This window comes from Topomyia yanbarensis, chromosome 2 (assembly GCF_030247195.1).
Source record: "Topomyia yanbarensis strain Yona2022 chromosome 2, ASM3024719v1, whole genome shotgun sequence".
Lineage (NCBI taxonomy): Eukaryota > Metazoa > Arthropoda > Insecta > Diptera > Culicidae > Topomyia > Topomyia yanbarensis.
In genome coordinates, this window is record NC_080671.1 from 308,315,523 (window position 1) to 308,342,158 (window position 26,636).

The 26,636-nt window shown below is 36.4% G+C and overlaps 2 protein-coding genes across 2 annotated transcripts in view; both read left to right on the plus strand.

The window, feature by feature from the left end:
- Nucleotides 1–2,085: 2,085 nt before the first annotated feature.
- LOC131683514 (bromodomain-containing protein 8) lies at nucleotides 2,086–5,207 on the plus strand. The gene is made up of 2 exons (XM_058965551.1): nucleotides 2,086–2,253; nucleotides 2,320–5,207. The coding sequence occupies exon 2, from the start codon at nucleotides 2,327–2,329 to the stop codon at nucleotides 5,150–5,152; it is 2,826 nt and encodes a 941-aa protein (XP_058821534.1). The 5' UTR covers nucleotides 2,086–2,253; nucleotides 2,320–2,326; the 3' UTR covers nucleotides 5,153–5,207.
- Nucleotides 5,208–14,800: 9,593 nt separating this feature from the next.
- Nucleotides 14,801–26,636, plus strand: part of LOC131683516 (uncharacterized) — a 29,142-nt gene continuing 17,306 nt past the window's right edge. The window contains exons 1-3 of the mRNA XM_058965554.1: nucleotides 14,801–15,062; nucleotides 25,130–25,802; nucleotides 25,861–26,205. Of these exons, the coding sequence (XP_058821537.1) occupies nucleotides 14,981–15,062; nucleotides 25,130–25,802; nucleotides 25,861–26,205 (1,100 nt within the window). The 5' untranslated portion in view covers nucleotides 14,801–14,980. The remainder of the gene's footprint in view (nucleotides 15,063–25,129; nucleotides 25,803–25,860; nucleotides 26,206–26,636) is intronic.

Consider the following 26,636-nt stretch of genomic DNA (forward strand, 5'->3'; position numbering starts at 1 on the left):
AAATTATGCATGGCGGCCGGGGCCCTTGAAGTAAACATCAATATCCGAACGAGCATCCTGATTCTTTGGCGCACGATGAAAAGTGAGAAAAGGTCGAGCTTCACTTCGGATCTATCGATTAGAACACTTATGGTCACTTTTTACCTCGAAAAAAATCGATTAAGTTAACTATGGTCGAACCGAAACAAAACTTATGGCAACAGAAGGGCCCGCTACGTCAACTGTTTGTGCTTTTCTTCTTCATATCCTCTTGTTTTTTCGGCTTCATCGAAAAAAAAAATGACAACCGCACTCACACATAGAAAAAAATGTGCACACCTGTATCGTCTTGGACGCAAGCCGATTTAGTCGGTGGGAACATCGGGAGGATTTTCTATGGGGCTAATGTAACGATAACAGGAGTAGCAAAAATAAAAAAAAATAAAATGTGCTTTTAAACATACACTCAAAAAAAAGTAAACGTTATGCCTATTGATTTTACACATAGATTTTTGCAATTAACGGAGGCATATAGACACTATTTGCTGGCACATAAACCTAATGTGTGTATTTTCAAGAAATATTAATCTTACATTCACATTTCATAACTATTAGGCACATAAAACCCCATTCTATAACAATATGCACATATAGCTTATGTGTGTGCATGCATAGTTTATACAGTTGACACATAGAAGGTATGTGTGCGCGTGATAACAATAGCATTTCGTCTTCATATGAACTTTAAGCGGTTTGAAGCAAATAGAGTTAACGTTTGGATTTTTTTCAGTGTAGGCGGATGAAAAAAGGAAGATTCATTCTAAGATATATCGTTGAGCTAACTGTTAAGTGTTACAGTTGCACGTAAAGTAACCTTTCAATTCTATGCGCCCATTTGTTGAGCCCTATTCAAAATATCATGTCAAGCTCGCCCATTTATCCAGCCCTACCTAGCAAGACAGAGTTAATTTAGCCAATTTGCCGTGCCCTTCTGAAAATCATGTTCACGGTTTAGCCTTTTCGCAAACGGCGAATTCTGAAGGACGAAAGCACGACGGTAAAGCAATTGCTTATTACTTAAATTGGGCGTATGTATTATTTCAGTTTCTGCCAACTAAAAACATATAAGAATCAAATTCTTTGTTATAATTTGTTATATTGTTTAACCATAGATGTTTTAGGAAAAACATTGTCATAAAATAATTTATATCGACAATGAAAGCTACATTTAGAGAAGCATCGTAGAATCCAATACAAATTATTACACATATTTGTATTTGGTTCAATATTCAAACTGATTTTACTCCATTTCTCGACAAACATATGATTACGGCCTAAAAGCCAACTGTCAAAATCCACTTTGAATGGAAATTCCGGACAAACCGTTACTAGTCGAACACAGTTCACAACAGTTTATGAAAGAGAAAACTTTACTCTTTCGTTTACTACCAACATTTGTGATTGGCGTGTAACGGTTTGTCCGAAATTTCCATTCAAAGTGGATTTTGACAGTTGGATTTTAGGCCGTAATCATACGTTTGTCGAGATTTGAATACATTGCGACTTAGGCCCTAATGACAGATCTGTATCGATTTGCTTTCACTTGCTCCGCCAGTCTATACATTTTATAAGTCCATCGCAAAGAGAATAGGGAAAGAGACGAATAGTGTGAAGCCAAAAATACCTTATTGAGCAGACCAATCGTGCAATGTAAATAAACATTACTCATGCCTGAGTTGGAGGAGATAAGTATTGTACTTCTATCAAAAAAGAAATTTGAATTTTCATCAGAATTTAGTTCAATCGTGATTGTAAGGTGCATTCTAGAGTATATGTATGAGTAAAAATAAGCTTTAGAATTATTTCATCTCTTTGTTTCGAAATGCACATCGTTTGATAAACAAATCCATCGATCGACATACGGTTTGTTTTCAAAATATAATAGGAGTCATTTAAAGTGCTGCCTATAGAAGCGGTTGCCAAAATTCTAGTGTTGAAATCATCATAAAGGGCGTGTTGCCGTTTTGACTGATTTCCAGTCTCTTTCCCTATTCTCTTTGGTCCATCGTTTTTAATTTCGACAAGTTTTGATTCGAGCAACATTTCTTTATCTTGAGCCCTTGAACTGACATATAAATGCAAAACATATTTTTGAGGTGTCGAGCGAGCATTGGATCAGATATTGAGCGTTTTAGAATATATGAGATTCGTGAAAACTGAATAAATCAAAAATATAATTCGATTTCTTGAGAATAATTATTAACATCAATGCAGGTTATTACAAATTTTTTAGCGATATCTATCATCTATTAATGGTTTAACATTCTTTTTCTCGTGTAGTTCAACTATGAGTAATGTGTCATCAGTTCAAGAACGGCTTCAGCTGAAGCGCGTTCCACTAGACAAGTGGTCGATTAAAGAGAAGCTATGCTTAGCATCGGCGGTGGCTTGCAGTGGAGACCAAAACTGGATGTCCGTCAGTCGGTCACTGAAGATGCTCTGTGGTGCAAATCGACCGGGTGATTGGTTCTCTCAAAAATCCTGCGCTGCTCAGTATGGTAAACTATTGGAGAACGTAGAGACACCAAAACGGAAGAAACGAACGGCCTCTGAACGCGACGGTGTATCGGCAGTAGAAACTCCCGGTGAATCAATCCTCAGAAAATTAACACAGGAAAGGATAATAGAGCTGAAAAAAATCATTCAAGATGAGGCTCAGCAGTATACCAAGGTAAAGGAAGATATTATTTTGATTCAAAGTGGCGTTACTGATGAGAAAAAACTACGTGAAATGTGGAAGCAGATAGAAACAGAAAAAGCCCAAAAGGAGAAGGAACAGGTTTTGCATGCACAGTGGCTGAAAGAACGTGAGGAGAAAAAACTCGAACTTGAACGACAGTGGAGGCCAATGTTTCCTAGCTCGCCAAGCGCCAACAAGGGCTCCGGCACTATCATAAAGATTAAAGAAGAAATCGACGAAGATAGTCAAAGCTCGCCCAAATCTGGTACGTCGCCTTTGCTAACATCTTTACTGAAAAGTCCCACAGCTAGTTCGTCGAATAACCCTTTGCTTCAAACTCCAAGATCTGCTTCTTCGCCAACAATAACAAACTTGTTAACAGGAAATTCTCCTATTACTATGAACATTCAAGGCAAAAACCTTTTCCCAACGACTAATGTCGTATCAAACCAACAGTCTCAAAACAGTCCACTTAAAGCACAGACACTGGAAGAAAACAAGTCGAACATTCAGGAATCTTCGTATCGGACCGCTCCAAATCTTACAAAGCTTTTGGATACTAAAAATCAAGAAAATGAATCAGAAAATTTGATGACATCGACTAGCAATTCTAAAGATTTGCTACAGGAGGAACAATCGACGGAAAAGTCTGAAGATATGGAAATTGATTCTGACAATGTTGATCCAGCTAAAGATTTGATGGCCGTTTTTCAAGAGCTCATGCCAGAAGAATTAGACGACATTCTTAACGAGAATGATGGCATGATACTCGAGGATGAAATACTTGAAAACGTCGTTGACTCTATAATGGAAGATGATGCAGAATCAACAAAGGGAAAAGATTTGAATGTTTTAGAAGCTACGAGCAATGCTTCTAGTTTTGTAGAGGAACAAAAACATGATACACCCGTTCCAAAAAACGAGTCAACTTCCCCTGAGATCGTAGAAGAGACCTGTTTGAAACTAGCAACAGCAGAGTCTCCCCCACCTGTAGTGGTCGCTGAAAGTCCAATTGCACTCCCACAGGAAGAGGTCGTAAAATCTGCTGATATATCAGATAAGGTGGTCGATACTCAGGAAAAAGAAAGTAATCAGTGTGAAGAGGGTATTGCGCAAAACGAAACGCAATCTGTTACAAAGGATAATGAGCCGAATGCAACAGATGATGGCAGTAATAGTACTACCGATACAGACCTGGCAGTAAGCAAGGACAACGCAGAAGAACCCAAACCGACGATTGATTCAGGGGTTACCGACATGGCTAACGTTGACGAGAGTTCAAATATCTCAAAAGAGGAAGCAGACGACAATTCTGAAGATAAACCACTAGCGTCCTTAGACCTAAATTTATTGAGTACGAAAACAATTGAAGTCAAATCCGAAGAATCAATGGATATTAAAGAGGAGTGTTCTGAGTCAGCTCTGAGCGATTGCAAACCAGTTCCTTCAGCACAAGACAACACGCCACATGAAATACAAAAAAATCTGTCTGATGAGGAGGAGGCCGCCCGGGCAAAGAAGGAAGCTCTAGAAAAACTGGCTGCAGAATACGATTTCAAAGATGATGAAGAACCAATCGTTCCACTTTCGATTCAAAAATCAAAAGATGAAAAACATGTCCAGGATGAAGATGTATTTATGGATGCACAAGAACATCTCGATGAGCCCGAAGAGCAAAAAGAAAGTAACCTGAAAAAAATTGAAGAACCAGTAGTTGCTATCACTGATACTGATGACGATTCTTTGATCGAGATGAAAATATCTAAAACGAAGCGAGATTACTCCCGACGTCGACCGGTGGAAGATTCTTCAAAACCTAAAGATGAACAGCAGAGCACACCAAAAAGTGATGAAATCGAAGGTAGGACTCTACGTAAATTACGTGACCGTGATCGCTCCGAAAGTCCATTTATTCTGCTCGATGACGACGTCAACGATAAAATGAAACGAAGCTATTCCTCGACTCCGGTTATGGATTCTATTCCTAGTTCCCCAGCTTCTAGTGAAGATCGAGACTATCGGGCGTGGAAGAAAGCGATTCTTTCTATTCATTCGAAGATATCATCGCTCCGGTATGCATCTGCTTTTTTGAAACCGCTGCCAGAAGAACATGTAACCGATTTGATTTATAAGCCAATGGATCTATCCAAAATCAAACGAAACATTGAAAATGGCAACATTCGGACCACGGCTGAATACCAGCGGGACATCATGCTAGTGTGTACCAATGCAATCATACTAAATCGAGTTGAACTCTGCTCACCCACGGCAGCACGCGTTCTTCTTAAGGAGTCTGTTGCACTAATTGACGCAACCATGGAGGTAGGTAGGCAATCGCGGGACAAAGGAACAGAGCACCGCAGTGAAAGTGGAAACAAACGCAGCTCTCGAAAGGGAACCACCAGAAGTTCAACGTCGATTACTCGAAACTGAGAATACTAATGTACGCCATTGATGGTAGAATACATGTAGCTTGTAGAATAAATGATTGCAATTGCTGTAGAATTTATTTCCATCCCAAATGACTAGGTTGTATGTTTTGCTGCCGGCGATACAAAAGATTTAAGTGGCAACAGGAAAAGTGCGAGCATTTGAATCAAACATATATTTTTGGAATTTAGCAACTCCATGTTTTTATTATGAATAATGATTATTATAGAATCTACAATACTTGCTTGTAACTCAAAAAAGGTTTTAAATTTAAAAAAATATGATCGATTCAACAAAACAAATTGTTGACGTATTTTAACAGGGGTATAGTAGCACGAATAAGTTCGCCAAAAGAAGCTCTTGAACAGTTTGCAGTGGAAGAAGTGTCTGTTTAGAATATTGAAACCGTTGAAAATTTGAATGGACTTGGGTTATCTGTGGCTACTATTAAGAACTTAATAAAATCTCTGGCCTTGGTATCTAGCTTGAAAATTAAATTGATCAAATGTGGGGGTGATCTCGCTTTAGAGGCACGGTAGGATCACTGTCGCCAATGCGATAATCATGTGTTCTTCCTGGGACGTCATCATAGCCCAGGGATAGCATAAGGGTTTGTATATTCGGCCGGTGTCCCAATGGTTGCAGGTTCGATTCGAATCAATTGCAATAACTTAAGTTCTACGATTAGTACTTGTAACTGTTGGAGTTCAAACGAAAGGTAATAGCTCCAGTTATTAGGCCTTGTAAGTTTTTTGAGTGTAACATTGTCCCACATGACCACCAGCTTCCGATCACAACTCGTACAGACCGATTGCTATGTTGTCATGTCCCCGATTTTAAATACATTTTTGCTGAACTTGTTTGAAAAACACATGCATTTTCCGAATGGTGATTCATCGACATCACGAAATAGCTATATGGGTCTTCGCCAGGGCTCATGTGTCTTCTCCCTACTCTACAATTTTTACGCGAATGATAATGTCGAATATCTTGTCAATTCCTACACGCTAAATCAGCCTGCAGATAACAGTTTGGTCTCTATTACAGGCCTCAAAGCTGTTGATCTGCAAGGACAATTACGAGATACTTTGGAAAATTTGTATGCTGAGGCCTTCCAGCTGGGTATCTAACTCTACACGGAGAAAACGGAGCTAGGATCAACTTTCTCCGTACAATAGCTGGAACATGGTGGGATGCCCATCTAGGAGATCTGATCAGGTTGTACCAAACAACGATATTGTCGGTGATGGAGTACGGGTGTTTCTGCTTTCGCTCTGCTACAAACATGCATTTCATCAAACTGGAGCGAAGAGGCTTGTCGAGCTCAATTTCCATACCCAATTTATGTCCTTGCACTTCGAATACATGACACAAAGGATCAATCCTTCTTCATATTAACGTAACCATGTTAATCGCTCCCATTCGAGAAGTCGACTTCAACATGATGTTTCATAGCGACAGGTCGAGAATTGGGCTCCACTGGCTTCGGTATATTCAATCAAAACCTCACCACCTCTTTTAATCTTTATGATATCGCTTCAGTTTACGTCGCAGAACTTGCTGCTATTCAATATACCGTTGGGATTATTGATACTTTGCACGCCGATCATTACTTTATTGTTTCGGGCAGCCTCTAGCTCTCCGTTCTTTGAAACCTAGAAAGCACATTTCATATTTTCTGGAGAAAATTTGGGAGCTCCTGTGTGCTTTATCCGTAAGATCATTCAAGATTACACCTTAGTTTGGGTCCCTACGCGCTGCTCTATTCCAGGGTAATAAAGAAGCGGACTCTTTGGCTAAGGCGGGCGCTTTAGAAGGTGACATCTATGAAAAACGAATCTGCTTCAATGTCAGAGAAAGCTAGAAACACAGATTAACAGACATAACACTCGAAAACAATGCTTCGTCCACTTTAACGGTCATTTTAAATATATTTGTAGTTGGGACTTGCAATTATGGCGTCACTGGCATATGAACAAGCATTTGGGGGTGGACCACTAGTGAAAAACTGTTCTCAAACCTGAGGGGTAACCCACCAGCAAATAAGTAGTTGTGACCGTGAATAAAAGGTGGAGCTAGTGTTCTCGGAAAATGGCTGAGTCGATATTTTTTAGGGAATTCCCTCATAGTATTATGTCTGTTAGTCTGTGCTAGAAAGTTGCCAAACATTCTGGAATAATGGAGAGATAGGACGGTGGCTACAGTCTATTATCCCAAAGGTATTAAAGAAATCTTAGTTTAGAGAAATGGATGTGGGTCGGGATTTCATTCGTATGCTGTCTTGGTTCATGTCCAATCACTTCACGTTAGACGCTCATCTTAGACGTATTGAGCTCACGATTAATCTATCTAAGTTCGCTTATGGTGACGGTTATCCACGATATCGAATTTGGTCTGGGAATCCACCGAGAATTGTTCTTGCAGATCTCAACCTTCCCGGGCCCAACGAAGATCACCTAATGTCATCGTCCATCCTCCCTTCCTTGTCTCTGATACCCAGATGTAGGAATCCACCCCCTCTCCTTGTTTATCTTACCGAAGAAGTTGAGCTCCCTGCCTTTTTTCTATTTAATTGTTAAATTACATAATCTTCTTGAGAAACTTCCAACTGTACTACCACTAATTAAAATAGGTTTAATTGACCCCCCTTATCTTAATAAAATTGTGTTTCCCCCTCTTGAATATCGAAATGCATCCCTAGCTTTAAGGGGGCGTCTGGTGTAGTGGGCAAAAAATCGACTTCTTTTCTATTCGTCTAATTGTTAGTATTGTACCTCTAGAATAGTCTCCCGCAATCTCGGTGGCCGCGCTGAACTTCTTTTGTTTTAAACAGTTATGCATTCCTGGCGCATATTTGCTGTAATCTACGCAGATTTTAATCTATCGGCAACCATTTTCGAAAAACTGATTGCGATAAAACATAGTGTAAACAATACATTCTAAACTATTTGTACCCAAATTTTCAAGAGAAAATACCTAATGAGTTATTTTCTACAGCATTTTTTCCGTGATGCAATTTGATGCGAGGCACCCTTTAATAGCGTTTTGCTCGAAACCGCGTTTTTTTCAAATTGGCGAACACGATAACTCAAAAACTTGGACTTTATTTTTTATGTGAATGCACAATATGTGTAGCCAGTGTTCATCAACGGAAAACTGAATTAAAAAATTTCTCCCAATTATTTTGAAGAAAAATGAGCGAACTTTACAGTAAAATATGAGATTTTACGGTTTTCATGAAGCCATTTTCCGAAACTTAATTTTTTTCTATTTTTTGGCTCATCGATTAACAACAAGTCTAAGCTTTAAAAATCCTATTGAATTTCCTGTGTCAGACAATTTATGTTTTTTCTTGGAACGCTCGTATGTGTGGCTTTGCGTGACTGAAAATATTTTGTTTCGTTCACAATGAATGTGTACATAAATCTTAACATTACACTAAAGATCCATTGTTGACTTGCCTACACAATCGTTAAACAAAATAATTTTAGGTTTGAGCGCTTTACACCAGACGCCCTTCTTAGGGACCATTCATAAATTACGTAACACAAAAATTGCTCAAAATTGACTCCCCCCTCCCCCTATGTAACAAATTGTCACAAATTTTTCCATCCCCCCCTCCCCTGTTACATAACAAATTCTAAGAAAAAAATTTTTTTTCATCGATGAAAACATGTTACGTAACGATCTAGTTAACACCCCCTCCCCCCTATGTCACAACTTGTCACAACTTGTCGTACCCCCTCCCCCCCCTAAAAGCGTTACGTAATTTATGAATGGTCCCTTAAGATAGTTGTAATTTTTTTTAGTTAGATTAAAAAATATTTCTTTGTGTAAGGGACATTCATAAATTATGTAACGCAAAAATTGCCCAAGATTGACTCCCGCTCCCCCCATGTAACAAATTGTCCCAAATTTCTCCATCCCCCCTTCCTTTATTACGTAGCAAATTTCTTGAGAAAAATGTTTTTCTTCGGTGAAAACATGTTACGTAACGATCTAGCTTACTCCCCCTCCCCTATGTCACAACTTGTCATACCGCCTCTCCCCTAAAAGCGTTACAAACAAAATAATTTTAAGCAAAGAAAAACCAGAATTAAATGATTAAAATGAAATATTAAGGGTTTTAGATAATTTGTAAAATTAATAGAATAAATTTAATTTAATTTGGATGAAATGAAGATTATTAAAATGAAGAACCTGGATAATATTTATAAAGAGGAAAAAATGCATAAAATAAAAACAGTGCATTCAATAAGTTAAATGAATGATATGAATAAAATGCATGAAATGAATAAAATGATCAAAATGAATCCAATAATCTAAACAAATAAAATAGATATAAAATATATATAAATATAAATATAAATATAAATATAAATATAAATATAAATATAAATATAAATATAAATATAAATATAAATATAAATATAAATATAAATATAAATATAAATATAAATATAAATATAAATATAAATATAAATATAAATATAAATATAAATATAAATATAAATATAAATATAAATATAAATATAAATATAAATATAAATATAAATATAAATATAAATATAAATATAAATATAAATATAAATATAAATATAAATATAAATATAAATATAAATATAAATATAAATATAAATATAAATATAAATATAAATATAAAAGACCTAAAACAAACAAAATGAATAAAAGAATGCAGAATAAAGTAAATGATTAAAATAAAATGATCATATATTTCAAATTAGTCAAATACTCATAATAAATAAAATAAACAAAACGAATTAAAAATAAGAGATGGATATATAAAATAAAATTGAAGAAAAGAATTGAATAAAATGAATTGTAAGGATTTGAGAACCATTGTTTCCGAAAGTTCTGAAATGTTTGTGAAGATCCCATTCTTTGAGAAATGGCTTACTAAGATACATTGCACTTTCTAGTATTTCCATCCTGTTTTGACTTCACCTTTTCGTTTTCTTTCTTCTTTTCTTGATGGCGGACTTTATTAATAAATCTTAATTAGTTGTCAGAAAACTGAAACGATGAATTTGTGTTGCAATTAAACATATTTTTTTGGTCTCAGATTTTTCAAAACTTTTGCCCAGAATAAAATGGTCAGATCCAGTATTTCAACGCGCAATTGGAAAGAGTATACTGAGGACGACAGAAAAGGAATGCGATTCGTGAATGAGACAGGTAGATATTTCAAAGAATCCAGTTGCACTGAACTAAATAGAAGGAAGTGTCTCGGCTATGTTGGCGATTATTTTATTGACAATAGCACAAAAGCCGTGCATTTAGCCAAGTAAAATGCAGTCTCTTTTCAGTCCATTTCCGGAGATATGGATTAATGAGCTCTATACAAACCAATAACACGAAAAAAATTGCTCAAACTATCAGAATAAGTATTTAAATTCTTGGCAAAGCAAGTGGCCATAAAAAGTGTCCCTGGACATAAAAAACTGCTTTTGAGACATGAACATTCATTAAATTACAATTTTAGTTGCATTGATCATTACAAAAGTACCTTGTGGTTTTCAATGCAAATCAGTGTCATTTGTTACTACGCAGTAATGCGTATGGCATAAATGTAGTCAGTTCAACTATTTGTCCAATATAGAAGCTCTTATTGTAATCCTCTCGCACGTGGAATATCTCTTTTCAAAATATTCATCTTCCAATATCCATATTACCCAGTAAAGTTTTCGGAGATGTCAAAGGATTTCCTTAATTATAGTATATGTGAACGTTCAGTATTATGTATAAATTGAATTGAATTGGAGTGGATTTATTTTCGATTTTTGGTTACATGCCTCCTCATAGTGCAATGTTTCGAAGAAATATTCCTACATCTGCAGGGGAGAGCAGGGTTTAAATATACATTGGTTATAGTTTTCTCATAATGCAAATATTTTGCAATTTTTTTTGCACTAAATACAAAAACTATTTATAGAAAAACAGCAGATTAGCAGAAGACACAACTGGATGAATAAAGAAATAGCAAGATAGATGTGAGTCGTGACAGTGGCCACGAACATGAAGCGTGAGAGAAAGAGAGAGAGAGAGAGAGAGGGTGGGGAGACAGAGATGCAATTGCGTATCCGGATTTTTGGTTTTCCATACATACAGGAATCTACGTACAGAGAGCTGAAACTCAAAGGTATGGTATTGTTCCTAACCCAGTGTGGTAAAGAACTATAGTTTGAGCCGTATCTGAATGACAACATCTCTATAGGGGTGTTGTCGTTCTGTTATCTCAATATCCCCTTGGGATATTGATGTTCAAATGAAAATTCTAAATCCCTCCGGAGGTTAGAAGTTTTATTTCTACTTTGTAGCACCTACAGATCGTTCAGCATCTTTCCGAGGGCGCAAACTGTTTTTTAATTGCTCTGCGTCGTTATTTTCCTTACCCCCAACCTTACCACTTCCCCAAGTCTTCTCATCAGGGAAATGTTGAAAAAACATACTTGGCAAGGTACAAATCTCCGATCAACATGGGGAACGTACCATTTGAGCCAGTTGCTACTGATTCCTGAACCCGAAGAGATACGAGAGCTAACGTTTTATCCGCCATGTTAACAGACTGGTTACTGCCCAAACTTGAAGCACACAGTCAATTGACAACAATTGGGTTCAACAGGACAGTATCACGCGCCATTTTCCACAGTCATAGCACAGAGAACAGACATCCATGATCGAACAAAAATATTTAAAAAACGTGTGTAAACATTTGAATTAATATACGAAAAACACTAGCGCCGCCGCACCAACCTATCCGAACTATCCGTCAAATCGATTCCGGGACCAGTTCGAAATCCTGGATGGATTCAGCATGAAATTTAGCTCAAAGAAAACAACCGATTCCGACTCTATCGGTTGACGCATTTGAGCTGGAATTCATGCTGGAAGTCCGAATCGGTTCCGGACTAGTTTGACTGGGTAGAGGAATAACCGCTGTCAATTCTGTCGCACTCAGCCACAAGAAACATGACGACAGTAGCGCACCTGGTTTAGATATCCAAACTACCTTCGAAACCGTTAGAGATTTTACACAAGTTGAATGCTGAAGATGGACGTCTGTTCTCTGTGGTCATAGGCTTTCGTTCTTTGGATTCACTAATTTCTATCGAGTCAACATTTAATAGCGCAATATTAAGTTGTTTTTGCTATTGCTTTACCGATAGATGGTCTAAATCGACAGATTGAAAATCCATTTGCAATCTTTGAAGAAAACCATTTGCGCTTTTAAATTTCCTGTAACTATCTTAGCAAAAGACATAGAAACTTGGTTTCTTCTGCAAAAATGTGCGTTAACAAACGTTCTATATATCTCTAGAACAAATCATTCACCAAAAATTAACACATAAGCCGAAAATATAAGAAAACCGATTTTTGATGAGCCACCCTACTCTAAATATTGAAAAATTCGTAAAAAATGAACCATTAGAGACAGTCATATAGCGTATTCGGCACAGTTGCTTCAATTTGATTGTTTTACACCTTTGTAGAACATTGCGTAGCATAAATTAACATATGTAAAAAGTTGATACTTTGAATACCCCAACCACAAGGACTACACTAATTTAAGTAATATGAAAAAAACGGTTCAAAGACACAAGAAACTTTGCCGACCACTATATATATATATATATATATATATATATATATATATATATATATATATATATATATATATATATATATATATATATATATATATATATATATATATATATATATATATATATATATATATATATATATATATATATATATATATATATATATATATATATATATATATATATATATATATATATATATATATATATATATATATATATATATATATATATATATATATCAAAACTAACTGTTTTGATCCAACAGTTTTGACTTCCCAAATTTTGGACCATAGCGCAATGCATTTCTCGTAGATCGTACACACTTAAAAATATTTACATCTCGCAAGATGCACATAATAGGAGCGTCACAATTCACTTGAATTTACATTCAAGAACATGTAGAATTGCGCTTTGTTCACAATTCTCCAGCTTTATTCAACCAAGTTATACATCAAAAGAGACACAATATTTTATTTCACATGTTAAAACATGTAAAGTTCCATTATTAGACAGCAAAATACGTCGCGATGTTGTTTACGTCAAATGTACTTTTCATTTTTTCTAAGTGTGTAGGGTTAATGTTTTTTGATGTGGTGCGTGCCATTTTTTCCTGTTGGAGTAAACTTTGCCACTTCGATAACTATTCAGGTTATCTTTTCTGGCTGCCCCTGTTACAAATTGCCTCACCTTCGATGGTCGTGCACCGGTGTAGTGGAGTGCACTGGTTTTGCTCTTTGGAGCAGAACAATCCAGTTTTTTGCACGGAACTACCCGGAGCACATCAATCAAAAAGTCCATTTGAGACATACTTTCTATGAGATTTTCGTTGTACTACTTATAACTGTTCGAATTTGACGTGAAAAATGATTCAAATTGTACGTTTCTTGACGAATGCCCAATGATGATCAATCTAAACTGATGATCTCTGATCCTTACAAGAGCCACGCAGTGCTTCCGGCTTTCTCGTATACCTCGCGGCGGCACACGCTCGCGTTACCTCATACCGTGACGCGAAAATACAATAATTAAGTAATATTAGTTGGACGAAAATTCGAGCAAGATTGATAAACAACTGATTATGTTTACATAAGCAAAAGAATGCCTTCTACTTAAAAAAAGAATATACGATGTGATTTATTACCGATTGCGAAAAATCGCGATCACGATCTTACTTGACTGATTGTACCTTGAAAGGGTACACTTTTCATCACTTTTTTATGAGGCAGATCAAGAATTCCGCTCGAATCTCAATCCCCCCCCCCATCTCTCTAAGGCAGCCGTTCTTGGCGAGGGCCAACCCGGTCAACCGCACACTACGGGCCTGACATGAAAATTTAAGGCATTTTACTCATCTTGGATGACCACTCCATGTACTTTACTGCTCACCCGGTAGAATCCATGTGATTTCCTTGCATTAAACCTGTCTTTGATGAGATTTGTTTACGTTGAAAAATTACAAGAAAAATAGGTCATATTACTGTATTTTGTGTTTGTTAGCAGCGAAGGATTTTTTAATACCAATTATTATTTTGTCGCTACATAATATCATCATTGAAATGAATGAACAATTATTTTCACTACTTTGCAATAAACGCTTGGAAATCGCATTGACTGCAAAGAGCAAAATCTCGTTACGGCTCAAATGCCTTGACAATCAAATTAATGGCGATTAGACTCGAAAGCGGAATCACCTTTCACCATACATGCCAGTCATCGCCTCAATCGTGCAAATATTGTAAAGCTCAAGTTTATTACCGCCCGTTCGAGGTTCTTTGAGAAAAGTTTTCTCTCCACCCCTCTACGAATAGCTTTTCGGCTGCTCGAACTGATCTTCGCGCCACACACAGGTTGGATGACTGTAGCTTTCTGCGCTCGCGCGCTGATCACCCTTTAGAGAAATGAGAAAAACACGAGAGTTTTTGGAGAGATAACATAGGATTGTTTTTACTTCTATTTTCATGCAACCGACAACGAATGCTGCTCAGTTTATCTTCAGGAATTATGGTTTTCAGTCGCTGATTTTCTGCCGTGTTGGTTGGTGTTATTTGGCGTTATAGTGTCGTTTTCATGCGTGATATTCGAATACTTAATCCAGAAAATTGTTTTTTAAGTAAACGGTGAAAATATATTTGTGCTAATTTATTTGGACTGTTCCACAAGTTTCGGGTGGGACATTTAAACGTGGTCGCGATCGATTCGCATTATGTGGGCAGAAGTGCAGTGTGGAAAATTCAGTTGGACTATTTTGTTGACGCTGCAACTGCTTGCAGATGTTACAAGTTTTGGTAGGTCCTTTTCAAATAATAGGGAAATTGTTATATGTCCCAGTATAATAATGCAGGACTAATTCGTCGAACAATCATCAGAAAAAATGAACTAGAAATAATGGAATAGAAATAGTAATACTTCCGGTTCACAAAGTTACTATACATTCTTATGTAGTGCGATCGACTGATTCGGTTAGTCGGGGATTGTTGCTACTCGAAAAAAAAAATATTTTGCGCCTGCAAACCAATGCTTAGCAGTAGATTAATTATTGTTGTGGAAATTGTTTCAGTCTTAAAAATGTTTCTGTTTGTGTATTTCATGTGAACTCTTTTTGTAGTTATTGCTTCCTTTAAATTTTAAGTGCTGCACAATAGTTTTAAGTTTTCAATAAAACTGCGAAAGTCCGTTGAATAAACTAAGCTAACAGATTGTGATTCGACAGTGTTTCAGTTGAAAAGTGTAACATTACTGCGATCAACCAAAGGTCAGCATGGTCAGTACACAATTGCACTACTGTAGTATAAACACATATCGACATTAACAGAACTGGCTTTGGACCAACGAAATAAGTCGGAGCACTTGTTCATGCCAATTTTTCAGTTCATTAATTTGCAGTAATACCTAAATGACTAGGATCGGATAAAATATAAAAAGCATTTACATTTTCACTAAGAAAAATCAACAACCAGAACCACCATTGAGGAAGTCCACACTCGTGACCCGTAAAGGCAAGAAACAAGGATGAAATCGGATGTTCGCGCACATGAGCATTAGGGTGGGACAAAAATTAGATTCCAGCTCCGAGCAACTTTTTAGGTACCATTTGGGTCCAAGAACAACTGTGCAAATTCTTAGCTCGATCGGTGAAACTATATTTTTGCGCCCACTGTTTAAAGTTTACATGGGATTTTGCATGGGAAAATTAACTTTTACAAAATAATTCCTCCAGGAGTCGCCCATTACTTCCTAAAAATGAATCGTTACATGACTTTTATAGGAAATTTAACAAAGAAACAAAGTCTCGAAAACCACGAAACTATCTGACGCTTGAGAAAAAAGTTATTAAGCAGAATCCGATTGATGCTCTGACGATTGATAAAATATTCATTTTTTCTGCCGTTGATTGTCCAATTATACGCAATTTTTTTAATTCTCTCTTAATGTGTCTAAATCGTTTATCTATACCATTTGGCCATTTCACAAGGTTTTGAGGGATAAATTAAGGCTTCTTTTGTACATAATAAGAGAAAGTTAAAAAATTTGTATATAATTAGAACGTCAAAAGCAGTGATGCTATTAAAAGTGAAATTTTCATCAATTTTCAGGGCATCAATCGGTTTTTGCTTAATAACTTTTTCTATAATTATCAGATCGTTTTGCAGTCTTCTAGACTTTGTTTTCTTGATAAATTTCCATTAAAAATCAGACCTTTACTTATTTTTAGGAGGTAGCGTGTGACTCTTGGGAGAATTAATTTGCAAATGACAATTTCCCCATACGAAATCCCATGTAAACTTTAAACAGTGGGCGCAAAAATATAGTTTCACCAATCAAGCTAAAAATTTGCAGAGTTGTTCTGGGAGCTGAATGGGACCCACAAAGTTACTCGGAATTATTTTTTTTTATATAACCATGTCCCACTCTAATGAGCATGTCAATAACCATGATGTGGAAGTGTACGAGATAGAAATGAATTACCACCAGACACTGTTGGTTTGGCAAAATATTTCCCAGCAATGTAAACAGGTCTCCACGCGCAATCGCTAGTCGTTCGCACGAGATCTGTTGGACAACCATTAACGTTTTATTATTTTTATCATTTACAGCATGGAAACATATAATAGAACTACGGTTCCCTTTAGTTAATGCATTGAACCGAATTAAATACGGGGCGTTGCTAAAATCTTGATCTGCTTTTTGAAATAAGTTAGGTTAAGTCATGACATTAATCAGGATAGAAGTATCATTCCCAGGTACACACAAAATTATTGTTTGACAGTCGAACTGAAAAAGAAAGCCAAAGCAGACAGCAAAATGGCGCATACTCTACCAAAGGCATCAGAAGACTACGCTACGGTCCTGTTAGTCCATAAATAAACGACAAACAAAACAAAGACTTCAAATTTAAACACAAATAGCGAAAAAAATTTCCACTCGTTTTCTCAGTTTCATTGGAACAAGGGGAACGGAAATATGGTCACGGCCAGTAAAGCAGGAAACTTTTTTAAAGTTGTAGCAAAGATCGTAGAGTAAGCTAAATAAATTTTCATCGAGAAGATAACCTGTACCATGAAAATTGAAGTCTCCTCGATGCCGAGAGGAGTTCCGTAATGTCACAAAGTTGCCAGTTCCCTACCTAGGACTAACCAATCTTGCACTAAGTTGAATCTCTGGTTGAAATTTCACATGGTTTTTGGTGTTCCTGGAAGCGTTGGAAACTCTTTGTTTCTTCTGAATTGACCAGTTGATGTTTGCTTCGGTTTTGTGGCAGTTTTTTCTTACTTGTATACTGCCGTTAAAAGCATATTTGTCCCATGTTCTATGGGATTCCCTATATACATGGGACAATTATGCTTAGAACGGCAGTATATTTAATGGCCTTTTAAAAGAAAGAAAAATATTGTTACGAAGACTCATTTGCTTCTAATTAGTGCAAAAGTGCATGCATGACGCGGGGCCAACAAACAACCGATCATACAGACGATCCTTGTCGAAGAAGACGCAGGCCAACTTCGCCAAAACGTCACCCGACACTAGTTTGAAGGTCCTGTGCAATTGTCACTCGCTCACTGGAGCAAGAGGTCATTGAAACAGACAATCCCGTCCTACAGTAGATCCACGCATGCCAAGCTCGAATCGATAACTACACCATCGATCTCAACTTTGTTAGCGGGCATGTAAACGGGTTAGTTCCTCATGAAAGTCTTGTCGCCAGTATCGTCATTTGTTTGCTTTAGACAAAATATCACAATCCTGAGCTTATCTAGCCGAACTTTTGAGATATCTGGCTCAGCTGAATATTTCTGTTTCTTGCGGAATATTAGAATACTTCGCGGGCTATCTTTGATCCGACAGAAGATCGGATACGGTCGAACCCAGTTCAATATTGATATAATATATGTTTCGCAAAAACAATATTGATTTTAAATATAAGCTCAGATCTTTGGCGACAAATCTTGTTCGGTATCCATTATCATTTAGGTCAATTCAAGAGTACACTTAATATACGGTAGAGTGTCAATATTTATGGCCTTCCTGAAATTTCCAATCGAACAATCCTTAAAAGTATTGCTACCTCGAAAAAGTCTCAATCCAAAATTTGAGCGCGATCAAAAAACAATGTTTCGAAGCGTGAAAATGTAGTTTTTTTTGCATGCCAAATGTTTTAGAAATCAATGAAATGTCAAAATCTAATGTCAATTCGAAAAAAAACAAGTTTTTTTTAATTTTTATTGAACTTTGAAAATTAAAAGTACCAGAGTGACAACGTTTGTCAATACAGTTTTTAATGAGAAGATACAAGATCCGTTGTTTCATGCAGTTCTAGTTAAGATTTTCCAAGTTTCATAAAGATTATCTTTAAACAAAGTTCAGGATGGCAGTAGATCTCGATGCTTCATTATATCCTAAGCCATTTAGAATAAAAAATCGGATTCCATTTTTGAATATTTTAAGGGTCCTTTTGTATTTTTTCACGTGTGAAATTTTTTTCACTTTGGCCATTTTGCGCAACCCCTTAATCGCCTCTGATTGAGCTAAACTTTTTTTTAAATTTACTTCCGGTTACTAAATTCGATGATCACCTGTTTTCCATACATGCCATTGGCACTATAATATAAGCCGTCTGAATAGATGCTCCCTCCGTCGCCTTCAAACACCGAGCGTCAACTGATTTCCTAAATATACAGTAAAATATTTGTGGCTGGAATTTACATGAAATGAACATGAGTTATTTAGGAAGAAGGTGGGCCATTTTCATGTACACAAATTATTATATGAAGGTCGAACTGAAAAGAAAGCCAAAGTAAACACTAAAGGGGCGCAAAACTGAGACTCCGCTAAGGGCGCCAGAAGACCTCGTTACGGCTCTGATTATGCTAGATATAGGTCAGAATAAAGTTTTTGAGTTACACGCAAATAGTATTTATGTAATAGGCTAGTGCACTGTACGCTTTGTATTGACACCGGGTATCTCACTAAAGCGTGCTTGGCAAAAACATTTAGACTTACTGATACAGAGGAGAAGACAGAACTTATGTTCACGTCATTGCAATGTAATAGTATTTCTGTAGGCACTCAATTTCATTTGTATGCGGGAAACCTATTAATCCGGAAAAACCTTGATATATTTAACAATCGAACAATAAACAAGATAAACGTGTAAAAGTAAACAATCTCGTATACCACTAGATTTGCTGATATGGTGGTAGTGGTGGTAGAACTAACTGTCATGATTTTGTCCTTACTTACCATCCCATTGATGTTGAATCACATATTAGTCAGCCAAAAAATTAACTTAGTGTTGCTACCAGCAGCAGTATTTTAGTCGCTTTTATGATTTCCGATTAATGTCTATGTTCGAAAACAACGTGACGAATCAGCGAACGGATATCAGTAGGCAATCCTGAAGAGCGGCCAAAATATTGTAACTAGTCGAGTCTATAAGTTTGGAGTATTGTTTCGATTTCATATTTTCAGTATTACAACAGTCTTTCGTTTTATTTTTGTTCGTTATGGAATAAAATGAGAGAAATGATCAAAAATCACGGAGAAAAGAGATAAAAAGAGAGAGTTTGTCAATTGAAATCGACTCAAGATCACTTCTACTATATTTTCCATAAACTCAACTCGAGTTCTTTCGGAATTGCGCTCTGATCCTCTCATTTTTAAAAGACCCTTTCGTCTTAGTTATCCGTGGACTTTGACGCGTTGAACCTGTAATCAAACAGACACTACGGCTTTGTTCAAGTAGTCGAGTCAAAAGGTAATTTTGGTGGTAATTGTGGAATAAATTGGAGCAAATTACTTTTATTCGAAAAACAAACCAATTACTGAACAGATTAGTATCAATATATTTGTTTAACGAAGTGACGATTTGACTTACAAAGTGTAACCGAAATCGTCATAGTCCTCCTCAAAGGGGAAGTAAATGCGATGTGTCGGAAGCAAGAGATCCTGATATTATTGAGCTATTTATATTTAAAGCTTCTAATTATTTTTGGTAGTGTCATCAATGATAGGGTTAACAAATTTTATGTCAAAATATTAGTAATCAATGTTAAGTGGATTTCTTTAAATTTGTGAGCAATTTCTGGCCAATTTTCTTTAATGTACTAAATTCTAGGCACTTTCAATCATCGAAATATACACTATACTATATTTCTCAATAGTAGAGAACAACTAATTAGAAAATTGTTTAAAACCATCTTTGCGCGAAGAGAGCGCAAAACCTGTAACTATATAAGTTTTGGAATTTGCTTTTCGACTTCGTCTCATCAGAATCACAAATTGTGTCTCCGGCGTCAATCCGGCGCTAACTACGTTAGTGTCGGATTCTGATGAGACGAAGTCGAAACGTCAATTTCATAACTCATTGAAATACATTTTAATCCTACTGAACACCAAGAATCCTTCCTGGCTGGAGCTTTAATCGGCTGGACCAAGACCAGTCTTTAAAATAATTTTATTCATTTAGAATATATAAAAATTATTGATGCCATAGACTGGTAATAGTTGGAGGTGCCAGATCAAGACAATTGAAATTGAACCGTTTCTGCCCATCTACAAATCGATATTCTCTTCGTTCGAACATTTTATGGACATTTTTCTACTCATTTCGATTTGGCGTTTAAAACCTTGCATTTTCTAGTACCGTCAAGGATGGTCACATTTGGTTAGCACATAGACACTTTGAACCATAGAATAACCGTTGTTGTAACGAGTAACTTGTAAATAAATAATAAAAATCAAATTCAACATCAATAATTTGTCGATGTACTATATCCTTTCTTGTAACAAAGAAAATGTTTTTAGGATTTTTAGTTTCTATTGTCTTAGATTTGGAATTGTTTTAATTAAGAGCTTTTTAAAACTTTATTCAGTTTTAGTGACTATCTGAAGTCATCAGAATTAACAGATTTATGCAATAAGTTTTTAAAGCCCCTCTCAAAACAAAATACTGGCTGCGGGCCTGGTGAGTGCCGCTCACATACTTGCTGTGTATAGCCATTTTCTATCCAATATAAAAATTTCTTGCACAGATGTAAATTGAGGAGCGCATTTTCCGAAAATTCCATTGAAAGTGTCAAGTTTCTACATAGAAACTTGACCGAGAAATATGGAATCACGAAAAAACAGTACATTGTGTTCGGGAAAGTTGCTGTATGGTACCTAGTTGCATCATACTAGCTCGGAATTCAGTCGCTAGTCGCTTCAGTTGTTATCACCTTTTTTATAAAGCTAGGTAGAAATATAGTGTCTTCGAGAAAGTTGTAGGTCCTATCATTTTAAATATATCTTCTCAAGATGTACACTTTGTAAGCACAGCACGTTTCGAGATAGAGTAGGTTTTGGTGAAAAATTTAACTCAGATTGTTTTCAAAAATGCATCATATTTCAAATTATAATATGTATATTATCATATATAATTACCTGATATATATCTTTGTCGTAAACACCATCTTTCTATCTCGTTCCATTAAGAAGTTGATAAAAGCGCCGCTACGGTGACTGAATTTCGAACTAATGAAAATAAACGATTAAATAAAACTCTAGATGCTATGCAACAACTTTGCCGAAGATATCATAATTCTAAAACGAAAGATAAGGAAAGGACGTGTGGATTGTGGGTTACCCTGTTTTGGACGTCAAGTACCCCCGGGGCTACCCCACTGAATGCTCGTGAATTGAAAAGCAGTACATGTAATGATCCTATTCTTTCTAGACAATATGAGTCGATGAACTACTAATTAAATAATGTATTTTTACAATTAAAAACTTGATTTGCAAAAGTGAACGTTTTTTTTTCATTTCCTGTAAAAAAGTCAAAACGTGGGTAGCCTACTCTTTTGGACGCCAGCCATTCAATGAATATTTGATTTGTAATTGAGCGACCGAAAATAAAAGTCGCAAGGATAGAACGTGCTTCGTAAAACCTGTTTCAAATATATTAGAATATAAAAACCGGATATAAACTTCAAGCATAAAAATCGGACTGGGACATTCCTTTGTAAGAGTCGGGTAAAAAAACTCTCAGTAAAAAAATCGGAAAGAAATACACCCGATTCTTACAAAGTAGTTTTTGTTAGCCGACTTTTAATCTTGAACATCAAGATATACGGACGCTCCTACGAGCGATTTAATTATTTTTAAACGATTTTATACTGGAGGTTAACCCTTGCCGAGTTTTATGGGTGAGAACTTTTTAAGCGATTCTTATGCTGAAGAATTATCTGTTTGATTTTTATGCTTGAAGTTTATTTCCGATTTGTATATTCTAATATGTTTGAAACGGGTTTTGCGAAGCATGTTATATCCTTGCGACTTTTAATTTCGATCGCTCAATTAGTGATCTAGACTTGCGAATCGAAGTTATTTGGTGATCATTTCAATATTTTTTTTAGTTTTTGAGGTATTACGATTGTAACGATTCGTATGGGAAATTCCACCTTACTAACCAACTCCAGAACCAAAAGTCAGAATCGAATGAACGTCAATAGCAGTTAATGGGAGCGTCATATATTTCATTTGGAATCAAGTTTGTAAAAATCTATAAAGAATTCGCGTAATAAAAAATGGTGCATAGGAATTTGACAAGTCCACTGGGGGTATCAAGATCCGTCCTAGGCGGCCATTGCGGTTAAAGCACCTTGTGATCTATACCCGCAAGTCCAAGAAATGTTGCATACATCTTATTATGTATTGCATCATTTGGCCATCGTGGTGGTATCAGCTTATATGAGAATTTGCTATGTGACCGCACTCTTCAACCCGTGATTCCGGATCCGAAAGTCGGATCAAGTGAAAATTCAATAGCAGCTTGTGACAGCGTTATACCTTTTATTTGAGATTAAGTTTGTGTAAATCTGTTTAACCATCTTTGAGAGACTTGTGTAAGTTCAAATGACACACACATACACACGGACATTTTCCGATTTCGACGAACTGAATCGAATGGTATACGAAGCCTCGGTTAAATAGACGATATTTAGAGTGATTGCATAGCTTTTCTTTATGATGAGAAAGCCAAAAACGTTTTTAAAATTACAAATTTCAACGATCAAAGATGTTGTACATGAACAGATCTTGAGGCAAGGGGGGGGGGTATTAAGTTTCAAATTCTTGGTTTTGTAGTGTTTAGCGCAATCTGTCAGAAGAATTTAACTGTGTTCTACGCCATCTTTTTAAAGTGTTCACTAGACTGCCCAGAAAAATAATAAAATTTTTAAAACTCAATCGGCCCACCCCTGATTCGATTCCTAGTCCCACCAGGAGTTCTTGCACCAAATTTGAAGCAAATCGGACAAGTCTAGCTACCGGACCAACGTGCCTGAAGTTTGTATGAGATTTTTCGACAATTTACATGGAGAAAACCCACTAACTCGCATTTTTGCCGCCAGGTGGCAATGTATGCATCGTATTATCACAGTAAGTGAAAATAAGAAAGATAATTTAATTGTCTACAAGTTTGTCGAAGACTGCTAGTCAATCCGGCTTTGTTAAAATAAGTTATTAAACTTTTAGCTAAGTGATGTCTGAGTCAGTTTTCCATGGGGCCTAGCAGTGCATAAGTGTGTATCAGTACTCGATTCCCACGAACTATACATGTTTGAGAAATAACCGTTAGATTTAGCTGAATAGTATGTTCAGGAGAATTATACCACATAATACGAGTTATGATTTGGTTGGAAAATTTTAGTTCCACATGTGACCGCATAGAGGGCGCCAACACTAACTTTTCATAGAAAAGAGATAGAATATCGATTTGTTCGGAAGAATTATTGAAAAATGCTTCTTCTACAACTTTGTGGAAGACACCTAATTTCTATCTCTCTCCGTCGAAAAGTTGGTGTTGGCGCCCTCTATGCGGAACAATGCGGAACCAAAATTTTCTAACCGAAACATGACTCCTATTACTTACTACAATTCTTCTGAAAATATTATTGAGCTAAATCTAACGGTTATTTCACAAAAATGTTTAGTTCGTGCGAATCGAGTACTGATACACAACCATGCACTGCTAGGCCCCATGGAAAACTGACTCAGACATCACTTAGCTAAAAGTTTAATAACTTCTTTTAACAAATCCGGATTCACTAGCAGTTTTCGACAAAGTTGTAGACAATTAAATTATATTTCTTATTTTCACTTACAGTGATAATACGATGCATACAGTGCCACCCAGCGTCAAAAATGCGAGTTCGTGGGTTTTCTCCATGTAAATTGTCGAAAAATCTCATACAAACTTCAGGCACGTTGGTCCGGTAGCTAGACTTGCCCGATTTGCTTCAAATTTGGTGCAAGAACTCCTGATGGGACTAGGAATCGAATCAGGGGTGGGCAGATAGGGGTCATTTTTTTCCTGTCACTCTAGTGTTCACTGTGTCAATATTAATGCAAAACAAATCTTTCGAGATTAGGATCCCATTTTTTTCTGGTTCCCAGATGTTGTACAAGTTTTGGAAACAATCGGAAAGATCTTTTGTAGTGCATGGTAATTACATTATTGTACTTTCCGGAAATGAACATTTTCACAATTTTAGACAACTTTTTTATCCGATTTAATGAAATGTTACACTTAACACACTTATGACAGAATGCCAGATATTAGTATTAAAGATACAACTTATAGTCTTCTCCAGCGTTCCTAATAGTCTCTATAGTCAAAATGCGGGTAATCTTGAAGGATTTGTCAGTCTTTTGTTTGGAGGGTGATCACTGTCAGTCGATGTAGCTCCGCAAAGAGATTGGATGCTTTCTATTTTGAGATGACAGTCGAATCATATTTTATGTTAGGTCAAGATTACCCAAACTTCAACCAATCAATGCAAATGGAAATTATAACCGGATATTTTTCAATCCTTAGATATTTTACAGAAACACGCACGTCCTTTTTCGCAACTGGATGGCAATGATCGAGAGCTCGCAGTTTCAAGAATGAAAAAGCAAATCAAAAGGATACTCAATATGTCCCCAGAGAACAACACGCTCGATAATTATATATTATCAGTGTTCAACGTAGAAAACATCAATCCAACGTACGTGTTTCTACTTCCAAGTGGTGATAAAAAGACAATACGGAAACTAATATATCAAAAAAGTGATTTTTTGGAAGCTGAATTTCCAAACGTAACTTCAATTAACAAATTCAAACGAAGTTTGAACTATTCCCTAAATGAATACAGTGATAATGATAGCGACCATATCGCACAAGAGTTTAGGACATTCACAAAAACGGACGATAATCCTGACGTGGATAACAGTATGTCAGAGATAGTGGAAGAAAATATTCGGACAGAGCGTAATTTTATCAAGTTCATGAATGATCTTAACAAGGATCTTGAGGAGGAATTGAAAAGAAAAATTGTGAAACACAAACATCCAATACATGGTGCAACGTTCAAACAGACGACGTTATTCACTCCTTACACTTATGTAAATACGCAAACCATTGGCTGGCACGATCTTGGTCTTGAGGGATGGATTGGCGGTTTAAGAGATGTAACTGGACACCTCTTTGAGCATCCTGTTATGGAAAGGTAATCTCTTGGGTCTGTCAATTCACACTGACATAACAACTTTTATATTTTTTTCAAGGCCAAACATAAAATCTACTTATAATGATCCCTTCGTTAGCATCCAGGCCAGTTTTGATCCTGTCAAGTTTCTTAAAACACCTGCTCCCACCAAATCTGTGGAAACAAGTAGTACTAGCAACATAGTAAATAGTTCAGCCGTTCCACAGCGGCATAAAAATTCGGCACTTCTTCTCACCAACGAAATCGAACAGAAACTGGAGGACATCCTCAATCGAACAAAGAATATCAAAGGAAGAGTCCCACGTTGGCCGGTTACCAATAGTCGAGATGCACATCGTGATGAGGATGTATTTATAGCGCGAGCAAACAATCCATTTGGACATTCGACCAAATGGCGGTGGAGGTAAGCATCGGTATCATGGAGAAATATGCTATTTTGGGTGTTGTGTTGTTTCGTTTAAATAATCATGAATAGCATTATTCTCAAATCCCATACTCATAAGAACATCGACTTAGATAGTATTCGATTTTTTTCTCCAAGAAAGCCATCAATATTTATTATTTGACAGGTTTCCGTGGTCAAAATAAAGTTATCTTCAAAGACCAGATCATGACTGTTCCAATCGCTAAATTAATTCAAATCAACTTATTTCAATTAAAAGCAATCAAGTAATCGTAATAATCATAATGGCACTTTTTCCTAGCCCATTTAAACTGCAAACCAATGTGTACATCTATAATTACACAAAACCAAAACCTACCCGCTTATGCAGCTAATCCTACCGGTTTAACCAGCATCATAATTGGGTTACTAATCGCAATTTAACATGAACG